This window comes from Miscanthus floridulus, chromosome 19 (assembly GCF_019320115.1).
Source record: "Miscanthus floridulus cultivar M001 chromosome 19, ASM1932011v1, whole genome shotgun sequence".
Classification (NCBI taxonomy): Eukaryota; Viridiplantae; Streptophyta; class Magnoliopsida; order Poales; family Poaceae; genus Miscanthus; species Miscanthus floridulus.
Window position 1 is genome coordinate 98,945,097 of NC_089598.1, and position 24,843 is coordinate 98,969,939.

At 44.9% G+C, this 24,843-nt stretch overlaps 4 protein-coding genes across 7 annotated transcripts; 2 read left to right on the forward strand and 2 right to left on the reverse strand.

The window, feature by feature from the left end:
* Window positions 1-4,680: 4,680 nt before the first annotated feature.
* LOC136527946 (F-box protein KIB4-like) lies at window positions 4,681-9,097 on the reverse strand. 4 transcript variants are annotated; one of them, XR_010776947.1, is made up of 3 exons: window positions 8,730-9,097; window positions 6,286-8,659; window positions 4,681-5,465 (listed from the first exon to the last, which is right to left on the reverse strand). XR_010776947.1 is itself a non-coding variant. In XM_066520814.1 (3 exons), exons 2-3 carry the CDS (start codon window positions 8,213-8,215, stop codon window positions 5,415-5,417), a joined length of 879 nt encoding a protein of 292 aa, XP_066376911.1. In that variant the 5' UTR covers window positions 8,216-8,659; window positions 8,730-9,097; the 3' UTR covers window positions 4,681-5,414. The 4 variants fall into 4 exon arrangements, 3 of the variants coding, with proteins under 3 accessions (XP_066376911.1, XP_066376910.1, XP_066376909.1); XM_066520814.1 differs by having other exon boundaries at window positions 7,388-8,659; XM_066520813.1 differs by having other exon boundaries at window positions 7,280-8,659.
* A 1,164-nt stretch (window positions 9,098-10,261) lies between these two features.
* LOC136528178 (nifU-like protein 3, chloroplastic) lies at window positions 10,262-11,372 on the forward strand. Its single transcript, XM_066521106.1, has 4 exons — window positions 10,262-10,447; window positions 10,540-10,627; window positions 10,741-11,030; window positions 11,135-11,372. Exons 1-4 carry the CDS (start codon window positions 10,373-10,375, stop codon window positions 11,324-11,326), a joined length of 645 nt encoding a protein of 214 aa, XP_066377203.1. The 5' UTR covers window positions 10,262-10,372; the 3' UTR covers window positions 11,327-11,372.
* Window positions 11,373-11,442: 70 nt separating this feature from the next.
* On the reverse strand, window positions 11,443-13,981 carry LOC136526468 (pentatricopeptide repeat-containing protein At3g61360-like). The gene is made up of 2 exons (XM_066519128.1): window positions 12,191-13,981; window positions 11,443-11,471 (listed from the first exon to the last, which is right to left on the reverse strand). Exon 1 carries the CDS (start codon window positions 13,979-13,981, stop codon window positions 12,524-12,526), a length of 1,458 nt encoding a protein of 485 aa, XP_066375225.1. The 3' UTR covers window positions 11,443-11,471; window positions 12,191-12,523.
* A 2,978-nt stretch (window positions 13,982-16,959) lies between these two features.
* On the forward strand, window positions 16,960-19,783 carry LOC136526469 (uncharacterized). The gene is made up of 6 exons (XM_066519129.1): window positions 16,960-16,995; window positions 17,368-18,154; window positions 18,377-18,463; window positions 18,578-18,630; window positions 19,007-19,316; window positions 19,590-19,783. The coding sequence occupies exons 1-6, from the start codon at window positions 16,960-16,962 to the stop codon at window positions 19,781-19,783; spliced, it is 1,467 nt and encodes a 488-aa protein (XP_066375226.1).
* Window positions 19,784-24,843: the final 5,060 nt, after the last annotated feature.

Consider the following 24,843-nt stretch of genomic DNA (forward strand, 5'->3'; position numbering starts at 1 on the left):
TACTTTCGGAGGAGGAGCAGCAAGCTCAGGAGTAGAAGGTGCAGGCCCCCGAAGAAGGAGTCGATGAAGAAGTTCTTGAGTGTCCCGATCACCAACCTTCGTCTTTTCTGAAAGGCAAGCCCCGAAGCATTCTAAGTCTCCTATGTTTTGAAAATGGTTACTTTGAGTATCTTTATTTGTGATGCATTAAGTGATAGGAACTGGATGCAAACACTTGTTGCATATGTTTATCTATTCCTTGTCCAGTAAACGTACCCTAAATCTTATTTAGGTCCAGGAGCGAATCAAAGCTTAGCCTTGCTTAGACCGGTAAAAGTCAGGTGATTTCCTATCACCTGCAAGTTAGGAGAGTGTCTGGTTACGGTTGGTTATATTTGCTATCGTGGAAAATAACCATGTGTTAATAATGAATTATGACCGGGCGGAATGTCGATAGAGAAGCAACAAGGTAAGGAGGTCTTAGGTGTGGATCTATCCCCGTCTGTGTCGGTTAAGGACCGATTCGCTGTATGTCCTCATGTCATGTTGAACGCATGCCTATCACTTAGTTAGCCGGATAACTCGTTCCGACCGCGAAGCCGAGTAGCTCAACTCAGGCCGAAAGACCGAGAAGTGAAAGTGCGCACCCTGACGGTAGTAAGGATGTGCGGGGAGCTATTGGTGTAAGTCCGAGGTGAGATTGACCACCTGGTAGAGTGGACTCCCTGAGGGTGTAGCGCTGCTCGGAGCCACGATTCCTGAGATGTACCAAAGGTGACCTAAGGCTGTCTTCGCGCGGTATGCCTGGGTTTGTGTTAGGAATACCCCTCCAGCTGGATAGGAATCGATTCGCATCGTCGTCTCTCCCGGATAGTGAGAACTTGATTGAGCAGTAGCAATGTAGATGCACTTAATGGAACTTGATGGTTAAATCGATGATGATGATGATGATGATACAACATTATACCGGATATGGTTATTAATGTTTGGAGTTAAATCAATTGCTTGCTCTAGTACAGGTGCTAATCTAGTTGACAGGTTAATATTGATAACTTGCTGCTTACTCATAAATTAAATTATGCTCTCATATCACTAAAGCTTTTATGCAAAATGGTTGTCAAGCAAGATTCACCGATAAAGCCTTGCATACTCCTTGGTGTCATTTATTTCTGGTTTACGACGGGTACGTCTTGCTGAGTATATTCTCGTACTCAGGGTTTATTCCCCCTTGTTGCAGATGACGTGCTCTATAACGGCTACTGCAAGTATTGTCTCCACCCTGCGGGGGATGAAGACTAGATCATGGGCATGATCATCTATGTCATCTTATCTTACTGCTTTTGCTGGATATGACTATGGAACTGACTTGTATTTGAACTAAGTGTGTGTGATGGTCTCAAACTACTTTGCTTCCGCTATTTGTGAACTCATTTTGTAATAACTATGTGAACTCTGATGTATGAGGTACTTGTGAACTACTTGTGAAATGGATGTAACATGTAGCTTGTTATGTTGAATTACTGTGATCTTGGTTGTATGCAAGTTGGTTTGAAATCCTTCGTGGTTTCAGTTGGCTACCGAATTTATATGGGTTCAAGTATGACGGTTCGATCACTCTAGTGATTGCTTTCGTACTTGTGCTCTTATAAATTGGTCGGTTCTGTTAAACCGGGGAGATATCCTGAAGATACTACGAGATCTGTTAGGATACGTATGATCCCAAGATTACTGTAATCTGTTATTACTTTCCGGTTATCTCTCAGATCTAACCGACTTGTAACTCTGCCCCCCGGACTATATAAGGCAGGTAGAGACTCCCTTCAAACTCACGCAATATCATACGATAGCTAATACAAACCAACAGATCATAGGAGTAGGGTATTACGTCATATTGACGGCCTGAACCTGTCTAACTCATGTGTCTCTATTGTCTTCTTGTTCTTGATCACACGCTTCTCTACCGATCAATCTACCTTCGTGTGATACCCCTTGGAGGACTGCTGATGATATTCTGTTGACACTGGGTGAGAATCAACGCGAGCTGATCTTCAACCTTCATCGTCACTTGCAGGCGGGTGCGGTGCTCGTGAGCTAGTGTTTCCGATTGCCAAAATCGATTTGCTGACCCGACAGACCTCGGCTCGGACCTATGAATTCGCAGAATCGACACCGAGGTGGATCGTGGAACTCTACCGACGGGGATTACAGTCGCGATCAAGGCAGCTCGAATCCGGCGGATCGAAACGCGGAACAGGGTGGATTAGGGTGGGAACGAGATGGATCGAACTGAGTCTGATACCAGATGTAACGACAGAGGTAGCTACGATAGTTCTATTTAGGATTCAACAGTTGAGTGGCTAGATACAGAGATCGGGGGTAATGGAGGTCGCCGGCGTTCTCGAGCCGTAGCTCGCCGCCTAAGTCCGACGCCAACCAAGACAAAACGAACCAGCTTTCATCCCTCTCTTTTTCCACTCCTCGCTTACAACTGTTGTGGGAACAACGGACTCTTCCGATGCAACGAGCCTGCTGGTCACCCATTCTGGGCCAGCATATCTGGTACTAGGCCTTCTCTCCCTCTTCAGCTTTGAGCTTCTCAACCTTGGCAACTTGTCAGCGGGCCAGACCGTGACAGTGAGTTGTGGTAGCTCACATGCAGTCGGGCAAACGGCATCTGCGACTCGCTTGTGAGCCGGGTAGATAGACATCGAGGCGCGGCAGATCTCTTGCGGGTGAGCATCGGCTTGCTGCGGGCGGGCGGTAGATCGCATCGGCTCGCTGCGGCCGGACGAACGGCGAGGCGCGGCAACTGCAGGTGTAGGTATTCGCGTGGAGGTGCTTCGGTACGGTGAGGATTAGTGCTCGGTTACCAGCCGATAACAACCTGCGAGGCTGCGGCTGTTTGCTATGACTCAAGTTCGCGATATGGCTTTGATCAATAGCAAAACGTACGTGATGCTTCTAGGCAACTAGGCCTCAGGAAAAAATCACATCGGCAACGTAAAAAAAACGCTATGGTGGCTTCAGTGCTAATAACGCATTGGCCGGTGGTGACATGAATTTGTCCCATCGTACAGGATTCATATACGTATATACAGCTTCATGCTGGTGTCGGCCTTCACGTTACAATCCAAGAAACAAGATGCGTACGTGTTTTTTGTGGCCGAATTGCGGTAGTAGATTAAAAAGCAAAAACACAAGTACTTTTATACTTTGTGCGATGCTAATTTAATCAGGTAATTATTCATACTTCAATTGATCAATGATGCCAGTTGATCTACTTCACGTGCCGCGTAGGGCAGTGGTTAGTAGATACATACCGCGTAGGGCGTTTATCATTGTCGTAGAATTGTCTGCTTGACGGCGACAGCACATACTGATGCAGTGCAGATTAACAGCAGGTAGAGGTAGCAGATCCGTTTCGCTAATAACGTCGGGGGACGTCGATGTCGTCAAAGTAGTCACGGCAGGGACGTTGGCATGAGTGTCGACGTAGAGCTTGTCGTGCTGATAACGTTTTATAAAACATGTTGTCAGCGGTTAGGACATTCCCCTCTTTGTCTCTCATGATCAACACAATAGATGAAAGTAGAAAACAAATAGTCACAAGATTGGGAGACTATTCTTTATTTCTCTAAATATTAGTAATTACAACATAGAGTTCCTGTGTATATATATAGTCCTACCTAGACTTAAGAGTTTGATAAGAGCCTACGTATATACTGACTAAGATTAGGATCTTTCCTTCTCTTTTCCTTTATGTTTTACGACAGTTTGCATGGACGGGGACCTACTTCTCTTTAATAAATCAGTCTATGCCCATACTGGTTTAACGCGATCCTACGTAATCATCGTCGTCCTCATTCTACAATCGAAATCTGCACATAGCAGATAGCACAATCCACAGTCCAAGCCAATTGTCGGCGAGTTCAGCTGGCCTTTGGAGCCCAGAAAGGACCAGTCGAATCGTTTAAAACAGCCCGAAAATTTCCTTTATGATTAAGAATAGGATGGGCTGGCAGTAATAATGGTTAAGAATAGCAGAGGTTTACCTCCGTCCAAAAAAAGTAATAGTGGGCCATGGGCTCTGGACCGTGGATCTGCATACTCAAAAGTTTCAGCCCAACAAGGCCTCGGCGACGGCGAACCACATCCAGAAAGAGGAAACGAATGAATCAGCAACGGAGAACGAACTCCTTGCCTCGCGACGAACGGGGGCGAAAAAAAAGGATCGGCAGAGATTCAGATGAAGACCAACAGGGTTAATACAGAATTTTTTTATCACATTTACAAATTTCAGTATTGGCGTGCATCAGAATTAATCTTTTTGCACTAGCGTAATCCAGAATACATTACTTCTAGAAGACTAAATTTCTCACTGTATGATATTCTTGGTAACAACAATTAGGTTCCTGAATTTAGAATGTTGCTGCTTACTACAGAATCCAAACAGCAAAACCTGCAATTTATTCTCGGATCACAACTAGCTAACAGATGCAAGTAGTTGCTCTCAATCAGAATACTATTAATATGTAATGCTGGTATATGCAAGTAGGATATGTGCCTGGCGTGCAATTTGCCTTTAATATCGCCCCCAGGGTTCTCATGATAAACATGCATAGATTTCCCTTCTTCAAAAGTAAAGAATGATAATTTCAAGAAAGTGAAATGAAACATAACTATTTCATTTTCCATCGAGACTATAAGGCTCCAATCTGGCACCCTCATATTAATCAGAAACAGTATTGTTCGCTTATGAAAGGGAAGCTTGCGAAAGCCGAGAACAGTCGAACCGACAGTTGATGCGATACACAAAGTACAAATGGGATTAAGAGATGATAAACACTAGGGGGGACATGGAAACTTCCAGTTCCAGCTACCGGCCGGCCTGCCTGTTCGTGTACCTGCAGGCTCTAGCTAGAGGATCAGCAACCGGCATCGAGATGGAGTTTTCTTTTAAAGAAACAAATGGGATATAGTCTTTTATTTCTGTGAAATTTGTATCATATTGTATGGTTGACTCAGGATTAGAATAAGATGGCTGACCAGCATCTGGTGTCAGAGTAGCAGCAATATGCTATAGCCATTTGCTGCATCTCATGTAAATGTAGCAGCAGCACCAGGAGAAGGATTCTCTAGAATTGCCAGAAGATAAACAAGGAAGAATTATGCACTCAAACCAGATTGAGTATAGACTATAGAGCAAAGTCATACCATGTTTGTTTCCACCTTGTTAGGATCAACTTTTATATTTGAACCCCATAACTTCATGTTGCATGCTTACGACGTTTGAAGTCATTAGCCAATTCATGTACTCAGAGCTTACCAAGACTAGCATAGAAAGGCAGAACAGCCATAGGGACATAAGTTTCACAGATCCAAGGTTCAACATTGCAGAATCAGCAAATCAGGTATTCAGCAAAAACAGCCATCATTCAACAGATCCGTTGATCGTGTACAAAGTATAGAGCAGCAAAATTACAGTTCTGCAAGAATAATAACAGTTAACAGCGACAGTTCAAACAGCAAGTGCGAACATTATTATCTAAGCATAGACTTATGATACAACCAAATCTTAGATGCACAACTCTTTGCTGTGATATGGCGAAATGATGCTCACGTACAGCGATCAAATAACTTCTGAATCAGCAACGAGAGGGCCATCAAATGTGCTTTATGACCACCCACACAAAAATACCAATTTCCTTGGGGAAAATTTTCAAATATAGGTACATTATGTACAGAGTTATCTGAATTTTCATATGATTTGACTCAAAGTTATCAACCCCCAGTTCAATCAAATACACGAAAAGGGCAAAATTATCTCTCTGCTCTGAAATACAGCATCAATTCACATATCCAGACTGAGTCATGGGTGGAATTTGAGGAAATAAATGCTTGTGCTGTCAAAGATTCCCATTAACATCAACTCACACTAAAAGTAACTCATACACCATTATTAATGTAACAAACAAGCATCCAACAAATACCCCCATTCACTATAGATTTTTCCAGTCACTGATCCAAAAATGTTGTTCCAAAAGAACTAGGTCCTCAAAAAGAAATACACAGAACAGTGAAACTATTTCCGCAATACCACTGGGGAACTATGGCTGATTCCTAGCACAGCAGAATTATAAATATGAAAGATGAAGAGTTATGATGAGCCCGATAGTGGTAATCCTTTTGCAGCAAGCAACAAACATATTCTCATATGCTCTTCACAATACTCTATGGTTTGAAGTTGCATGATAATATGAAGGTACAAGATTAATATTTTATTTATAGGAGGACAAGATCTGGCACCTGAGGAACGCCGAATTCATCTTTCTAGGATTTGGTACTATCCAGATGGGGGCTGGCCAGTTGGACCAAATCCGAGGAGAAACAATTTTCTCGCTAATTTTATTACCCAAGTTAAAAACTCCCATTTTACGGCCTTTATTCTTAAATCCATATGACGTGCTCATCATCATCAGTAAAGTAGACATGATTCCCCTTCAACTGCAGATATTCTTTGGCACATAGACAAATTGATTGGTTAAGCCCAAGAAATAAGCAAAGTTCAAGAAGGCGCTAGGCGCTTTCTAGACGCTGACCCTTAGCCTAGCGCCTAGGCCAGCCTAGGCGTTCCAAGGCGTTTTTCTAGGCGTTTTGTATATATACTAATATACATATATTTATATTCTAAAAGAAAAAATAAACAGCTGAATAGTGGGCTTAGATAGATAGAAAGGCTGGCTTAGAGAGATAGAAAGGCCCAAGAGGCAACAGTCCAGCCCACTATTCCATCCATATCCCACTCCAGGTCTCCAACCTTATCCATCTACTCGCCTCCCGCACGACGCCGCATCTCGGTCTCCCGCATCCTCTCGACGCCGCAAGCCGCATCCGCTTCCTCCCGCATCAGCCGCCGCCACCACCGATTCCTCTTCCTCTCCTCTCCGGCATCTCTCTCTCTGCTCTAGTGCGCGCCCGCCACCGCCCGCGCCCGCCGCTGCTCGCAGCTCCTCCTCCCCCACCGGCGATCTCCCGCTGCGGCAATTTTCCACGCGTTCGCGCCTCCGCGCCGCCTAGCCCGCCGAATCGCCGCCTTGCGCCTGGATGTCCGCCTACCCCCATAGGCCAAGCGGGAACCCATCGACTAGCAACTAGGCGCGCCTAAGGCGTCGCCTTTTTGAACTTTGAGAAATAGTATGTTGTCACCCAAGCAACTTATCTCCACAAGCTTCATTGCTGTCAAGTTCACTCTATATACTTTGAACACAGTGGTATGGTGTCTATATGGCACAGTGTCTACCTCAGATTCTGATTCATCTTCTGATACTGAGAAATATTCATCATCATCTGGTGCGTCTAAATCAGGTTCAGAAACATCTTCAACCTCCTGATCAGAATATTCACTCACCTTCCAAATTTGCAGCAGATCTCCGCATGGAGCTTGAGCAATGTACACTTTAGGAGGGAGGCAGCCCTTAAGCCCCTCCATGACAACTCGTGGTTTTACTGCAGGGTCATATAGATTGTATGCATGGATTCCTCCATCAACTAACAATGCATACAATAGCTCATCCTTGAAAGCACAATCTGTATAGCAAGAATGATATGGCAACCAAGTCCAGTGTTCATCCCCGCCTCTTGCAAATGAAATCTGCCAGTATGGGTGATGGATGAGCACTACAATGTAGTTTCCTGTGGACGGATCAGAGGACAAAAATGCCTTGTGAAATATATAGTCCCGCAGCTTGTCAAGGCGCAAGACTGATGGTGGGTCGAGTTCACCGTGGGTCCCGGTGTACCTTGAGTACTTGTACATGTGAATAGCACCGTTGCTGTCATAGATGGCTTTCACCTGCTCAATGGTGGTGACGGAAGGGAGGGCAATCTGGTCACGAGTGATGGGGTTGACAAGGTGAAGCTCAGACCTCTCGTCAGCGGTGACAACCCAACTGTAGGCAGAGCCAATCAGGTACCTGCTACGGATAGGAGGGTCTGGGAGAGTAAATGTGTATGGCTTGTTCTCCACGAGGCTGTAGAAACCTGCAGCGCTTGCACCTGAAGACTTATTGGTGTATATGAGGCTTGGTGTTTGTGGCTGAATACTAGCCCCAAGTTTCCGAAGGCAATTGTAGGCATGGAGCCAAGAGGAGCAGACAGAGCCTGCACGGACAAGGTCAGGAACCTCAAGAGTTGCAAATATCTTCATCAAGACGTCCTCCGGCAGCCCCCGTGACATGACACCAAAAATGTTGGAGTCTGATGTAGCTTCTTTTACAACTGATGAAATACTTGGATGATGAGGTGTGGTGAACCCTCGTCCACTTGTGTGTGGTGAACCCCCGTCCAACTGATATATATCAAAATGGGCAGTATACAACAGTCTGGATCCAAGAACTGTGGAAATATCAAAATGGGCAGTATACAACTTCTGCTAGAGGATCCCAGTTATTCAGCCGCTTCGGATCAGAAATTGTCCAAAGATATGGGTTGCATACATCTTCTGCTAGGATCCTATTTATTCAGTCACTTGGGATCCAAAATTGTCCAAAGATCCAATTTTTGCTACAGGATCCCTGTGATTTCGTCGTTTGGGATCCGATCCTGTTGCGCCACTGGCAAAAATACGATCTTCCCCGCGTAACATTGACATCAGAGCTCGGCATAAACCATATCCAAGGACCTGAGTGAAACAAGCATGTCAACAATTAACCAGGAAACGGAAAGCGCTAGACCACCACGGTGGTACGCACCTTACTCAGTTACCCCTGCCGTGGCCAGAAGTTCCCCGTCGCGTCCTCCGGCGAATTGCGAGAGGGGTCCAGATAGTCACGCCCGATCATGGGGATCGGGTAACAAGCGGTCGCTGGGGTTGGCGCCCCAAGAGGAACAGATGTGATGGTAGAGGGTAACAGGGGAATCGGGTTAGTCGGCGACGGCGGCGGTGAGAGGACGCGGCGGCGGCGGCGGCGGCGGCGAAGACTTTACTTAAGCGATGGTACTGCGGACTATGGTGACGTAGGAGGGGAGACCCCCGGGGCCAGTTCAAAGCCAATTGTCGGCGAGTTCAGCTGGCCTTTGGAGCCCAGAAAGGGCCAGTTCAATCGTTAAAAACAGCCCAAAAAACCCTGACTTTTTCTTAGCCAGGTTGCAATCGTTAAGAATGGACTGGGTTGGCACTAATAGTGGGCCCTGGTTGCTTTCTATAAAGAAAAAAGATGAACCTTACCTCCTCAACTTTCGCGAAAGTTCGGTTTTTTCTTCCCGAACTTCAAAACAGGACAAAACATCTCCCTCAACTTTTAAAACTGTCCATCTTACCTCCCTGGCCCTGTTATAAGCACTTTTGAATGCGATTTTATCTTTATCTTTTTTATTTATTTATTTTAGCTAAATCTTTGAAAAATCTTAATAAATCATAGAAAAATCATAAAATAGAAAATTCAATTTTGTTGGACTCCACATAAGTAGATCTACACAGTGAACATATAATATGGCATGCTTTAGTACAAAATTTTTACTGTGTCTTTAGATCTATGCTTTTCTATAATTAAATAGAATAATTCATAGCTGTAGTTTCTGTGGTCCAATTGTGGTAAAATTTTTATGGTGGACTAATTATTGTATGCTTAAATTATAGTAAAAATTTTATACTCATTGGATCATGTATAACTTAGTTATAGATTTTATTTAGGTTTATGCTTATTAAATATAAATAAATATATAACTAAGCTATACATGATCCAATGAGTATGAAATTTTTACTACAGTTCAATCATACAATAATTAGCTCACATAAAAATTTCATCACAATTAGACTATAGAAACTGCAGCTATGAATTATTCTAATTAATTACATAAAAGCATAGATCTAAAGTTATAGCAAAAACTTTATACTTAAGCATACCATATTATATGTTCACTATGTAGATCTACTCATTGTAGTCAAAAAAAAAAGTTGGATTTTCTATTTTATGATTTTTCTATGATTTACTATGATTTTTCAAAGATTCAACCGAAATAAATAAAAAAGAAAAAGATAAAACCGCCTTCAAAACTGCTTATAACAGGGTTAGTGAGGTAAGATGAAAGGTTTTAAAAGTTGAGGAAGGAGTTTTGCCTGGTTTTGAAGTTCAGGAAGAAAAAACAGACTTTTGCGAAAGTTGAGGAGGTAAGGTGACTTTTTCCTTCCGTAAATGTAGAGTTTACCTCCGTCAAAAAATAAAGTAATAGTGGGCCATGGGCTCTGGACAGTGGATCCGTATGCTCAAAAGTTTCAGCCCAACAAGGCCTCGGCGACGGCGAACCACATCCTCCAGGAAACGAATGAATCAGCAACGGACAACCAACTCCCCTCATCTCTTTGGCTGCTGAAAAAAGATCGGCAGAGATTCAGATGAGGCTCTGTCTCCGGCAAGCGGCGGCCGCGGCCACCTGCAGCTCCCCCCTCGCAGCCACCCTCCGCGGCAAGGTAACCTCACCTCGATCGCCGCCAGCCTTATCCTCACCCATTCTTCCTTTTGGCTGCCTCCGCCACTGACCTGCCCGTGATTCTCTCCACAGAGTTCTCCAAGCTCCCTCGCCCATGGCCGGCTCAGCTTCAGCCACACGTCGCTGCAGACGACGCCCGACCACCGACGACACCGAGCAGGTCTGTTCGTCACAGTTTTTTCCTCTTTTTTTCTTCTGCAAAATCATAGTCACAGCATTCAACAAGGTGCAAGTCTGAACGATCAGTGTATGCGTGTGTGTAACCTGCTGCAGGGTGGGCCGTGCGCGTGCTTCCGCTGACGGAGGAGAACGTGGAGAAGGTGCTGGACGAGGTGCGGCCGAGCCTGATGGCGGACGGCGGCAACGTGGTGCTGCACGAGATCGACGGCCTCGTCGTCGTGCTCAAGCTGCAGGGGGCGTGCGGCTCCTGCCCCAGCTCCACCATGACGCTCAAGATGGGCATCGAGACGCGCCTCCGCGACAAGATCCCCGACATCCTCGAGGTCGAGCAGATCGTCGACACAGAGACCGGCCTCGACCTCACCGCCGACAACGTCGAGAAGGTCAGCTCTCGATTGGACGCAAGCCTGCAAATTAAAAAGCTGTGCTCTGCTGCTGCAGATGATCGTGATAAAACTGTGATTCTGAGGACTGTCTGTTCGTGCAGGTGCTTGATGAGATCAGACCGTACCTCTCCGGCACCGGAGGTGGAAGCCTCGAGCTTCTTCAGATTGATGGGTATATCGTCAAGATCCGGATCAGTGGACCTGCAGCTGGTGTAATGACAGTAAGAGTAGCTGTGACACAAAAACTGAGGGAAAAAATACCTTCCATCTTGGCTGTTCAGCTCACAGAATAGAAACGCGAGAGTTCATTTGTGCATCAATGATCACAACGAAACTCGGCTTTCTGGTGAATGTCCAGTGTTCAGTCTTATATTTCTGTCGTTGCAATGAATCAACGAACTGATGACCAATACAGATTGTCATGCAAGAATTCTCTGACTTCACAAAAAAAAAGATCTTTTAGTTGGACAGAGCAAAGCTTACAACCCTTTCAAGTATATAAAAGATATTATTCCCACAGTTATTAAATCAATGACTAATCATCAATTACATTTGACAGTGGTTCACATCAATTTTAAATTTGAAGTGGCTTGTCTAGACAAAGGCAAAGCTTTTTCCGCACAACTGAAAATAGGAGCTCCTTCACTTCCTCACAATTGACAGCTTCAGTCAGCTACCCATTCATTCCCTGTTCTTTAGGGTTCTATAAAGCTCGGCAATTGCTACATTTCACCCTTGACATCAGAAGCCATCGTTTCCTCAGGAAAAGCAACCACAAGAGTGCTCAAACAGCTTCTTCAGTTTGATGACCATACAATTCTATCTCAACCTTCCCAAGTACAACATCAACCTCCCCCCCCAGCCGCCCCCCCCCCCCCCCCCCCCCCCCCCCCCCCCCAACCCCAACCCCAACCCCAAAACACACACACACTTTCTGGTGACATTTCCTATTTCAGCCTTATAGTTCTGGTTCCTATGTGCAACGTGAAAACTATAATTGTTATGTACAAGAATTCTGTGACTCGACAAAACAGAAGTCATGAGTTTGACAAAAATAGAACTCACAACCTTAACTCTGAAAGATAATGAAATAAACTTCCAAGTTCCAACTGTTGTTAATTCAGTGTATAATCATTACATTTTGCACTGGATCATACCAATGCATCGGTTTCATATTTCAAGCGCCTCTTCTTGGCAAAGGCCAAGCTTTTTCCACAGAACTGAAACTTCAGTTTCTTGAGCTGAACATACTTCCAGCAATAAACCCTTTGCCAGGTCCAAAACCCTCAATAGTTAGGAGCTTCTCCGTATCTGGTATGTTGGGACTCTTAAATTGCCAGCTTCAAGATACACATTTATTCCCTGTTATCCACAGATGTAAAAAGCTTGGCCACTGCAGCATTGCACCCTTGATATCACAGGCCATCATACAACGGTTAACACAATCTGATGATTTCATCAAGGAAAAGCAACTGCAGTAGTTCTCCTGCTCACGCAGCCTCTTCTTCAATCTGATGCCCCTCCAGCTGGGCAGCCTTCATCATTTGACTAATCTCCTCAACCTTCCTGTATTCCCGTGTCCGCCTTAAAAAACCTTCTAAAACCCTAAATGCTCGGTCTGTTGGTGCCATCCCCATCTCAATTATTTCCCTGAAACACCTGTACGCCTCAGAAACCACACCTCTACAGCATAAACCGGTAACCAGAATGTCCAATGCATGCCGGTGAGGTACACATCCCTTTCCCATCAGATAATCCCACAGCTCTAGCCCAAGGTCAGGTCGTCCATTCTCGCAGAAGACCTTCATGAGCAGCATTGTCGTCCTGGTCCTCGGCATAAACCCTGAGCTAACCATCTTACTGTACACTTTCCAGATCCCCTCCAAGTCGCCAACTCTCTGAAACCCGCAAAGCATCGTGTTGTAGCTAACATCATCTAGACCGATCCCCTCTCTCTCCATGTCACCCATCACCGCCATGGCAGACTGCAGATCCCTACCCCTCACATAAGCTCCCATGAGCGCATTATGAGCACCGCGGTCAGGAGTGACTCCACACTTCTCCATTTCATCAAATAGGTGGCGTGCCCTCGCCGCACTCCTCACAATCCCAGCTCCGTATATCAATGTGGTGAACACCTGCAGCGTGGGCTTGCAGTCCCCCTTGTTGCGCATTTCCTCAAGCAGCTCGAGGGCGTCCAGGAACCTGCCTTTCTTGCAGTAAGCGTCCATCCTCACGCAGTACGATACGGCGTCCGGCACGAAGCCCCGCAGCACGGCGTCATGGTAGAATATGTCCAGCGCGTGGGCGTGTCCGGCCTCCTTGAACCCGAGCAGCAGCGTGTTGAACGTGCGCGTATCGGGCGGGTACGCGTCGCAGTAGCGGTGGAACAGCGCGCGGGCCTCGGCGACGCGGCCGCGGGCACAGAAGGCGCGGAGCAGCGCATTGAGCTCGGCGGCGCCGAAGGCCCTGCCAGCGCGCGCCCAGACGCGGGCGGCGGAGTCGAAGCAGGTGACGGCGGCGTCGAAGGACGCGCCGGGGGCGGACGCGGAGAGCGCGGTCGAGAGGAGGACGGCGAGCGCGGGCGTGGAGAGGAGGTGCGGGTGCGTGGACGGGAGGGACTCGAGCAGCGGGAACGAGAGGTGGACATGGCGGCGGGAGCGCGCGAGGAGGCGGAGCAGGACCGGGAGGGAGCTCTCCGGCACGGAGAAGTGGCGGAGCGCCAGGAGGCGGCGGTACAGGGAGAGCGCCGGGAGCGGCGGCGAGTGCGAGAGGAGGAGGTGGGAGAGGAGCGGCGTGAGGAGGGCCGAGCAGGCTGGGAGGAGCGCGAGGAGGAGCGGAGGGGTGTCCGGCGCATGGGCGAGGAGGAGGCGCGCGAGGTGGGGGACGGTCGGGGTGAGGAGTGGCGCGGCGGCGCGGCGGGGCGGCGGGAGGAGGCGGAGGGGCATGGGGCATGGGGCGGGGCGTGGTGTGGTTTGGCCGGTGCGGAGAGGGTCGTGAGAGCTCGAGGTGGGTGGGCTGATGACGTTGAGGTTGGGCTACCCTGAGCCCATACAAAAGTGTTCGTGGGCCGGGTCGTGGAACCAATTGTGGGAGGTATCTGTGAATCTGCCTCACTGTCTACCAGCGGCATGACTTCCATTTATTTTTCAGCTTTTCAGAACTTTCGAACAAAGCATAAATTCTTTAACCTTTTCAAAAATTATGTTTGGGCTATTTTTATTGTATTTTGTTCCATGTTTTTATTCTGAAATGAGAACCGGTGTTCAAGCAGTGAAACCTCACAGTGAAAGAGAAAGAAAGGAAGTAAAAAAAAAAAACTAAGAACGTGTTTGGAACACAGGAAGGTAAAACATAAGAATGAAAAAAAATATAGGAAGAAAGAACAAAATTTAAAAACTATAGGATTCCAAAACAAAGGAAAATTAAAACTTAGGGTGTATGGATTGCATAAAAAGTTTTTGGTTTTGTCTAGAGTCAAGAAATGAAAAGACATATATGAATGGAAAATATGTATATGAATAGGATAGGATTGGTACGACATAAAATGGAGAAAACAGGAAAAACATTATATCTAAAATAAAGGGAAATTAGTTTAAGTCTTGTTTGGATGTTATCGTATTCACATCAATCCATATGTGTTTGAGTGGATTGGAGTGTAACTTGAATTAAATTCCACCTTAATCCATCTATCACGCATGGATTAAGGTGAATACGATAACATCCTAACAAGGCCTTAGAGCAGGCGCAATGTAGGCATATCATATCATATGGTGTAGCTTAAAGTAACATGCCATGTTGACAGAGAGCACATGAGGCTAACTTAATTCCATCCCAGGGCAACACTTAAACACGTCTGGTCAGGTTTGGACTGATTTTGGATGATTTTGGATGATTCAATAGTATTTTGTGAGAGAGAATAAGCTGAAACAAGTTGATATAAGCTAGAACAAGCTGTAACCTGACCAGCCGAACACCCCCTTTGTCAGAACCTTTTTAGTCTTTCTCACTCACCTTCTGCGAAAACATGTCACAAGCTAACAGGCTCTAAAACACGTCACAAGCTAACAGGCTCTAAAACACGTCACAAGCTAACAAGCACTGTCTTCACAACGCTTACCCAGCGATGGCTCCAGCCTTTTGTCAGATTGGGCACCTAGTTCTTCTGCAGGAAGCTACGAGGGCACTATCAATAAAGGTTAATATTTTTAGTGGTTCTAGTACAAATAAAGTTATTTATATAGAATAAGAAATATTGAGACTACTATTCACACAATGCAACAACAACAACAACAACAACAAAGCCTTTAAGTCCCAAACAAGTTGGGGTAGGCTAGAGTTAAAACCCAACAGAAGCAATCAAGGTTCAGGCACGTGAATAGCTGTCTTCCAAGCACTCCTATCTAAGGCTAAGTCTTTGTGTATATTCCATCCTTTCAAGTCTCCTTTTATTGCCTCTACCCAAGTCAACTTCGGTCTTCATCTGCCTCTCTTCACGTTACTATCCTGACTTAGGATTCCACTACGCACCGGTGCATCTGGAGGTCTCCGTTGCACATGTCCAAACCATCTCAACCGGTGTTGGACAAGCTTTTCTTCAATTGGTGCTACCCCTAATCTCTCACGTATATCATCGTTCCGAACTCGATCCCTTCTTGTATGACCGCAAATCCAACGCAACATACGCATTTCCGCGACACTTAGCTATTGAATATGTCGTCTTTTCGTAGGCCAACATTCTGCACCATACAACATAGCAGGTCTAATCGCCGTCCTATAAAACTTGCTTTTTAGCTTATGTGGTACCCTTTTGTCACATAGGACACCAGACGCTTGCCGCCACTTCATCCACCCTGCTTTGATTCTATGGCTAACATCTTCATCAATATCCCCGTCCCTCTGTAGCATTGATCCTAAATATCGAAAGGTATCCTTCCTAGGCACTACTTGACCTTCCAAACTAACATCTTCCTCCTCCCGAGTAGTAGTGCCGAAGTCACATCTCATATACTCAGTTTTAGTTCTACTAAGTCTAAAATCTTTGGACTCTAAAGTCTCCCGCCATAACACCAGTTTCTGATTCACTCCTGTCCGGCTTTCATCAACTAGCACTACATCGTCCGCGAAAAGCATACACCAAGGGATGTCCCCTTGTATGTCCTTTGTGACCTCATCCATCACTAAAGCAAATAAATAAGGGCTCAAAGCTGACCCTTGATGTAGTCCTATCTTAATCGAGAAGTCATCCGTGTCTCCATCGCTTGTTCGAACTCTAGTCATAACATTGCTGTACATGTCCTTAATGAGCCCGACGTGAACTCTATTCACACAATGTAGACTATCATTATTTATGATTTGCAAAGAAACTTTTTTCTTTCATCATGTCTCACCTTTGGGCGCGTTCGGCTGGCTGATTGCCGGCTGGCTGGCTGGCTCTGTCACTCACGAAATCAATGTTCACGTCCTGTCAGAACAGTATTCTTCTCTCACAACAATCAGCCGGAATAGTATTTTCAGTCCTGCCGAACAGGCCCTTTATTTTCTCTTCCTCTTCTTTTTTTAGTATGGACCACCTTCTCTTCCCAAGCATATGTAGCTTCTGCAAAGCTACTATGACAAGTGTAGAGCATCTATTTTTTTATCCGATCCTGCATGGTCTATGGGGCTACTAATAAAAAAGCAGCGTTGGGGAACACCTGACCATCTGCCAGTGGCGGACCTAGTGGGTGGTCAGGGTGGTCCACCGACCACCCTGTGGGCCACCCGTCAACCATACATCATGCCGGCCTTCTACAACACGGGCAATCCGATCGGCCATCAAACAACAACAACGCGGATTGTCCGATCGTCTCACGCCATCAAACAACAACGCGGAAGGCGGCCCACTAATGAACGGGGATGGCTCGGTGACTCGGTCGCGGGGCCCATGGACTACGGCTCGGGCCACATCCGGCCCAAGCAGGCAAGCACGCGCTAGACCCGGGCCTCATCTACGAGACTACGACGCGTCGTACCAGGAGTCCAAGACTACTTGCTCTTCACGTGCGCCAGCGCCGGCTCCCAGCTCGACCGCTCGGTGCCATGCCCAGCGCGCCCGCCGCCGCCCTACCAGCAGATCATCGCCCATCGCTTTGCCTGGCCTGGCCATCGCCTACAAGACTAATCGCCAGTCCTTCCTCAGTTCCTCAGGTGATACTCCCCGTCCATCCCCGTGCTTCCTCAGTTCCAGGTTTTTTATTTCGATCGTTAGTTTTGCTAATTGGCGAGTGTTTTTTCTAGAACTCTTAAGTCTTGAATTATGAAAAGAAACGGAGACATTCGATCCCTTTTTCAGAAAGCAGCAAAGAAGGCGGCTGCTATTGACCCACCTCCGGATAAAAATATTGTGGAAGAGCAGAATCAAGAAGAAGATAGAGTACAAGTTGAAGAAATTGCAAATCATTTGCCCTCGCCCCCGCTAGCATCACCGCCACCGCCCGCATCAAAGCCGCCGACGTATGACATCAATCGCCTACCATATGATCCAGGTGAAAGGCTGTCCATTGAAGATTATCCTATTAATGATCAAGATGCAATTCGTAGAGCATATATTACTAAAGGTGCTTGCAAACCTTATATACATGATTTTCCATACCGAAACATTGGAGGTGTACCTCATCGATTCAGTATACAATGGTTGTATAATTATGAGTGGCTTGAATATAGTGTCAAGAAGGATTCTGCATTTTGCTTCATATGCTACTTGTTCAAGAAGGGCAGTGGGTCAAAAACTTTTATTGTTGATGGATGGAATAATTGGAATATAGGAAACACAACACTTCTCAAACATTCTGATTCTAGGGCACATAAAGCAGCTCAAGAGAAGTACATTGGTTTTATGAATCCCAAGGTAGCAATTGATTATAACATTGACAAGTGGAGTGAGGAGGAGCTTCATCTTTACAAGAAAAGATTGACATATTCACTTAGATGTATCAAGTTTCTTTTGCATCAAGGATTGGCATTCTGTGGACATGATAAAAGTGAAGAGTCTAGCAACAGAGGCAACTTCATTGAACTTTTAAAGTTTCTTGCAGGAAATAGAGAAGAAGTGAACAAGTATGTCTTGAACAATGCACCAGGTAATTGCACTTTGACTAGCCCAAAGATACAAAAGCAAACTATTCACTGTTGTGCCATAGAAACTAGAAAGAAAATAATTGAGGAACTTGGTGATGAGCCCTATGCAATTTTAGCTGATGAGTCTAGTGATATATCACATAAAGAACAAATAGCTCTTTGCTTGCGTTATGTTGATAAACTTGGAAGGCCATGTGAGCACTTTATTGGAGTTGTTCATGTAGATGATACTACCTCTTTGTCACTTAAGAAAGCAATTGAAGTTTTACTTGTTAGTAATGGATTGAGTATGCAGCAGATTAGAGGTCAAGGTTATGATGGGGCTAGCAATATGAAAGGAGATATTAAAGGGCTCAAAACTTTAATCATGCAAGAATCACCTTCCGCTTATTATATTCATTGCTTTGCACATCAACTCCAACTAGTTCTTGTTGCTGTTGCCAAAGGAAATACTGACTGCAAGACTTTTTTTGATCAAGTATCTATCTTGTTGAACATTGTTGGGGTTTATTGCAAGCGTCATGATATGCTTCGAAATGCTAGGCTTGAGAATGTCAAGAAAGCACTAGTGTGGTGAGCTTGAATCAGGGAGTGGATTAAATCAAGAGATGGGTTTGCCTAGGCCTGGTGACACTCGGTGGGGCTCTTATTACAAAACTATATGTAGCATCATCACTATATATTCCTCAATTCATGATGTGCTCATTGAACTTGGTGCTGATAATGCATATAAGGAAGATTGGACAAAGATATATTTTGTGCTTGGAGCATTTGAAACCTTTGAATTTGTTTTCTTTGTGCACTTAATGTATGTTATTTTTTGATATACAAATGAGTTATCCGAGTGCTTGCAGAGAAGGGATCAAGATATTCTTAATGCAATCTCACTTGTTAATGTGGCAAAGAGCAGAATGCAGGAGTTGAGGTCTAATGGTTGGGATAATTTTCTTCAGAAGGTCACTTCTTTTTGTATTAAATATGGTGTTGAAGTTCCTGCTATGGATAGTGCTTATGTGTCTTATGGAAAATCAGCACGGTATGCTCATGCCCAAAATCAAACAAATGATGACCATTTTCGAAGAGAAGTATACATTGATGTCATTGATCAAATTAGTCAAGAGCTTGATAATCGGTTTGATGAGATCAATATGGAGCTACTCTCTTGTATGTCAGCCTTCAGTTCTTCCAACTCCTTTGCTTCTTTTGATGCATAGAAGGTACGTAGATTGGCTGAATTTTATCCTAAGGACTTCTTCAACAATGATTTGTTAAAACTGGAATTGCAACTTGATAATTATATTGATGACATGCGACAAGATGCTAGCTTCTAAGGTCTAGACAACATTGTTGATCTCTCAGTTAAGCTTGTTGAAACAAAGAGGCACAAAGTGTATGATATGGTGTACTTGCTTCTTAAATTGATATTGCTTTTACCAGTGGCAACTGCGAGTGTTGAAAGGGTATTTTCTGCATTGGTTATAGTGAAACCAAAGTCAAGGAATCAGATAGGTGATACTGTTTTGGATGATTGTCTAGTCACATTTATTGAGCGGGATATTTTCTTCCAAGTTAATGAAGATGATATAATGGAGACATTCATGTCATTGAGAAAGCGACGGATAAACGAGTAATATTGTAAGTCTCCTATTGTTATATTTCGAAGTATTTGTATTTCATTTGAACAATTTATATTAAGATTTGACGTCGTTTTACCGAATTATAATATGGTTTTACCGAATTATAAATGGTTTATCGAATTGTATAAGAATTTTTTTGCGGCGCATACCCTATGCAAAAATCTTGGGTCCGCTACTGCCATCTGCAGAGCCATCAATCCATGTGAGCTGGAGGCAGCAGGCAGACGTGGAGCTAATAGCCAGAGTGGCGTGTTGGGGTTGGCCTTAGGTGCAATGAAATAGCATGCAGCCAAGCCCAACACCTCTCAAACTGTCTTCCATTTGTCAAATTCAATATGACGTGGACATGCAGATTTCGTCATGAAAAGTGAAACTTGAATGTACGTACACACTGAGCTGAGCAGATCCATATCGTCGCAGACCATTGAAGAAACAACGACCCGTATCGCAGCCCATGTGCACAATAGCCTGGCTATGGTTAAAAGTCAAGAAGAGGTCTCCCCTGTACTGTGTTGGCTGCTCTAGTGCTCTCTCTATCGACGACCTAGCTGACTTACCAGTAGCCCTCGAGCCTACTACAACTTCTACAACCTCACTTTTGCCAATATGCTTCCACCGACCATCATTTTACTAAAACACAATTTTAGAATATAGCTCTTTTCATTTATAGGAGCGATCGAAAAGTATTACTGTGTCCAAAAATACTAGTGATTTTTTGAGATAGACAGTCTATTTATAGAGATAGTTCAAAAAAAAACAGACTTTGTAAATAGATTTGCATTCGTGGGTCTTTTAAGAAGGCAACATCTAAGATATACCATTAACAACGTACAGAGACGGGTCTCTTAAATATGGGTCTCTATATATTAATCATCGATTTTCAAATACGAGTCTCCTAGGAAGTCTACCTACGAGTCTCCTAGGAAGTCTACCTCTCTTAAAATGGCTATTAATGGAGGCGGGTCTCTTAGGTCTGTTGCCTCTATAAGTCGACTAATAGAGGCAGAATCTTTAAGATGTCTACCTCTCTATAAATAATTGCCACAAAAAAATATCTTTTTACAATAAAGATCGATAAGATTATTTTTATACCAAAATTGCAGAGCTAGAGAAATCTACAATTTTGTAGTTTACAAGTTTTTTATTTGAAAGTATTTAGAGTATAAACATTTCATTTTAAGTTTATATTTTAAATAAAAAATTTAAGTATGTGGGTCCTTAGTAATTAAGAATGGTAGCCATTAGATGATTGGGAAATACAATATTACTAGACGTATCACTGATATCTTCTGTACCATTTGTGGAGTGAGCCAGCATGTTTTTACATGTTTTGTTGCTCCTCTTTTCTCTATATCTTCTGTACCTTTCACCATATCTTCTTTGCGAGAAGTATCACTGATAAATAGTGGTGATAATTTTGTTTGACAGTGGTAATTGAGGTGTAGTAAAAACTTTTCTTTGCTGAAATCTTGAGAGCAAATGTGCATTTCTATTTTCTATCCAATCAAATGTTGTTCTCTCAGGAGTTCTGGAATCTGTCATAGATGTTACTTAATTGGTTGACAGGTTTTCAAATAATCAAAGAGGCATATATAGCTTGTGTCTGTCTATTATGAATAATAAATAGGTATTAAATTGTTTTTGTGCTCAGTTTATCATACTTCATAGAGGCTTTTACATGTGTGCTATTAAAAAAGTTTGTAATTATACACATGCCATTAAAAAAGTTGACCGCACACATATGCCACCGTTCTGAACTTCTTTACTCTCCAAGCCATTCCGTTTGTTTTTCTACTTAACGGCGTCAAACCGACAGGTGAAATGACCATTTTACCCACGGTGGGGTCCGTTTGTCAGCCACCCAAACTCTCTTTCTCTCTCTCTTTCTCTTGCGCCTCCGTTTCTGCGCTCCCCATGCTCCTGCTCGTCGTCGTAGCGCAGGCGGTGTGCTGCTGCTTCCCCTTTGCGATGGTGGAGCTCGTCGTGCTCGCGGCTGTGGGCGTGCCCGCCGCGCTGTGCCGCCACGCGCTCCGCCCCCAGACAAGGTGCAGGCGCGCCTCCTGCGCCGCCGCGGCCAAGAAGAAGGAGATGGCGGGGATGGACAGGGTGAGCAAAGGGGAGCTGCAGCAGCCGAGGGTGGAGCTCCCCCGCACACATCGACACGAGCCCCGACGGCGACGGCGAGGGCCCCGGTGTGCAGGGAGGCGGCGGCGTCCCCAACGGCGGCGGCGAGAGCCAGGAGGAGGCGCGCGTGGAGCTGCCGCAGCCGGTCCTCGTCGTGGATCTGCCGCAGCGCGTGTGGAGGTGACACGAGGAGGTGAGCTCCGGCCGCCGCGGGCGCGCGCGGGCGAGCTCGGCCCCAGCCGGCCGCCGCGGGCGCGGGGGAGCTCCGCCCCCGCCGCCGTGGGCGTGTGCAAGCGAGCTCCACCCCGGCCAGCCGCCGCGGGCGCGGGCACATGCGCGGGCGAGCTCCGTCTCGGCCGCTGCAGGCGCGCGGAGGCGAGCTCCGCCGCGGCCACGGGGGAGCTCCGCCCCGGCTGCCGCGGGCGAGCTCCGCCTCGGCCGCTGCGGGCGAGCTCCGCCCCGGCCAGCCGCGGGCGCGGGCGCGGGCGAGCTTCGCCGGGGGCGTGCACGGAGAAGAGAGATGATGTCGAGTTTGAGAGAGAGAGAGGATAGGGATGAGAGGGGTATTATGGACTTTTTGACTGACCTGACCCACTTGTCAGGACTCCCAAACGGTGAAAAATGAACGGAATGCGGGTGGAATGGCTTGAAGAGCAAAAAAGTTCAGAATGGTGGCATATATGTGCGGTCAACTTTTTAATGGCCTATGTGTAGTTACAAACTTTTTTAATGGCACACATGTAAAAGCCTCTACTTCATAAGCTTTTTCTATTCTGTTCTTTGAGAGAGGTCGAAATCATTCGAGAGGTCTCAAGCTAATATAAACTTGGACCACTTCAGCAGGCTAGAACTTTACTAGGATTTCTTGTGATCATACCATCAACTTCTTTGATGCAATCCAGAAAGTGCAGCATCAATTCTTCTTGGAAGTCTATTATTACAGCGTGGGAGATTTGGAAACAAAGGAACACTTAATTATTGAGAGGAACTTAGGCCTCTGCGTAGAGTGTGCCAGACCAGAAGAGGAGGGAAGGGGCCAAACACCTCATAATATTGTAGTTTTCACTTGATACCCCCTCTAATCATTACACATATGGAGATATGTCTAGTGCAAAACATATATATGTAAGTAATTAAATTCTAAAGCTATTATTATCTTTGCGAAAGTGGAGTTTATGTGCGCATATAGTTCTCCATTTTTGCTGCTAACAATGCCCACCTATCAAATTCGTAACTCTACCCTTGATACAGACAAAGCTTATATTTATGAGATGACATTAGAGGCACTATCAATAGTATTTTCTAGAAATATTTACTTCCAAATCATCATGGTTAATTCTAAATAAATGGTTTGATAACATATATTTGTTTTGAGAGGCTTGAGATCTGTGAAGCACAACGCTTGATTGAGAGTAAAAAAAATCGATGATGGATCATACAGTAAGAGAGACGATTCTTGTGACAACTCTGCACATAGGGATAATGAAAATGTGTCGGTGAGGGTTGATTGTACCAAGAATGTAACTGGGATTTTGAAATAAACTTTGTATCTGGCATTACATTCTTTAAAAAATGGTGACCAGTTATCCACGTCACATATGCATTCTGCTAATATAGTTATAGCTTCCCATCCAGTCTTTCGATGAAGAGAGATGTAAGGAAAACACTGAGGGGGTGTTTGGATCCGGTGACTAAAGTTTAGGAGGTGTCATATGGGGTGTCGTATGGAGTATTCAGGCACTAATAAAAAAATAAATTATAGAATCCGTCGGTAATCCGCAAGACGAATTTATTAAGCCTAATTAATTTGTCATTAGCATATGTTTACTGTAGCACCACATTGTCAAATCATAAACTAATTAGGCTTAAAAAATTCGTCTCGCAAAACAGTCTCAATCTGTACATTTAGTTTCATAATTAGTCTATATTTAGTACTCTATGCATGTGTACAAACATTCGATGGGACAACGACTAAAGCTTAGGATGTGAATCTAAACACCCCCTGAACACGATCAGATGGCATGTACTCAGATCCATAGTATGCATCTTCTGATAGCAGTGCGAAAAAATTTGAGCCTAGAGAAACAAAAAGATAAAATACATTTTGCTCTTTTAGAGCATAAATAGTAGGTGAAATGCTGAACAAAGTATCTATTGTAGCAAATACAATTTGGTATAGGCAAAGGCTGAGGCTTTCATTTGAGTTATCTAAAAATGTGTATATTGATATGCATCATGTCCTTTGCAGTCAAGTAGGACTTAGAAAAAATACTAGGAAGTGAAGAACATTTACCTAATGAACGTGACCCTGCTGACTGCTCATGAACACAGGGTTGAATGGGTTTGAGAAGGTAGGAGCTCGTGAGCCGGCGCTGCGCATCCGTCTCCATGCAACATAGATCTTTGCATGGGCCGGGTGTCGTCCTCCATGGAAAGTGGCTTGGGCATTGCTACCATCTGGACTCTGGAGCCAGTGTAAGAGGTGTTTAGATTGACCTCCTAAACTTTAGTCGCTGTCCTATCGTATGTTTCGTATGTTTGACATATGTATGTATTATTAAGTATAGATTAATTATGAAACTAAATGCACAGATTGAGACTGTTCTGCGAGACAAATTTGTAAGCCTAATTAGTCCATGATTTGACAATGTGGTGCTACAGTAAACATATGCTAATGACGGATTTATTAGGCTTAATAAATTTGTCTCGCGGATTACTGACGGATTTTGTAATTTATTTTCTTTATTAGTATCCGAACACTCCATATACCAGACATCTCCTAAACTTTAGTCACCGGATCTAAACACGCGCTCTAGCTCAGGTTGTGCGCGACATTCCGTCGAACAGTGGGCAAGCAAGGCATGTCACACAAGTGTGCGGACAACAAAGTGCTCATGGCTGCCGGCTGTTGCTGTCTGAAGAGTCTTGTG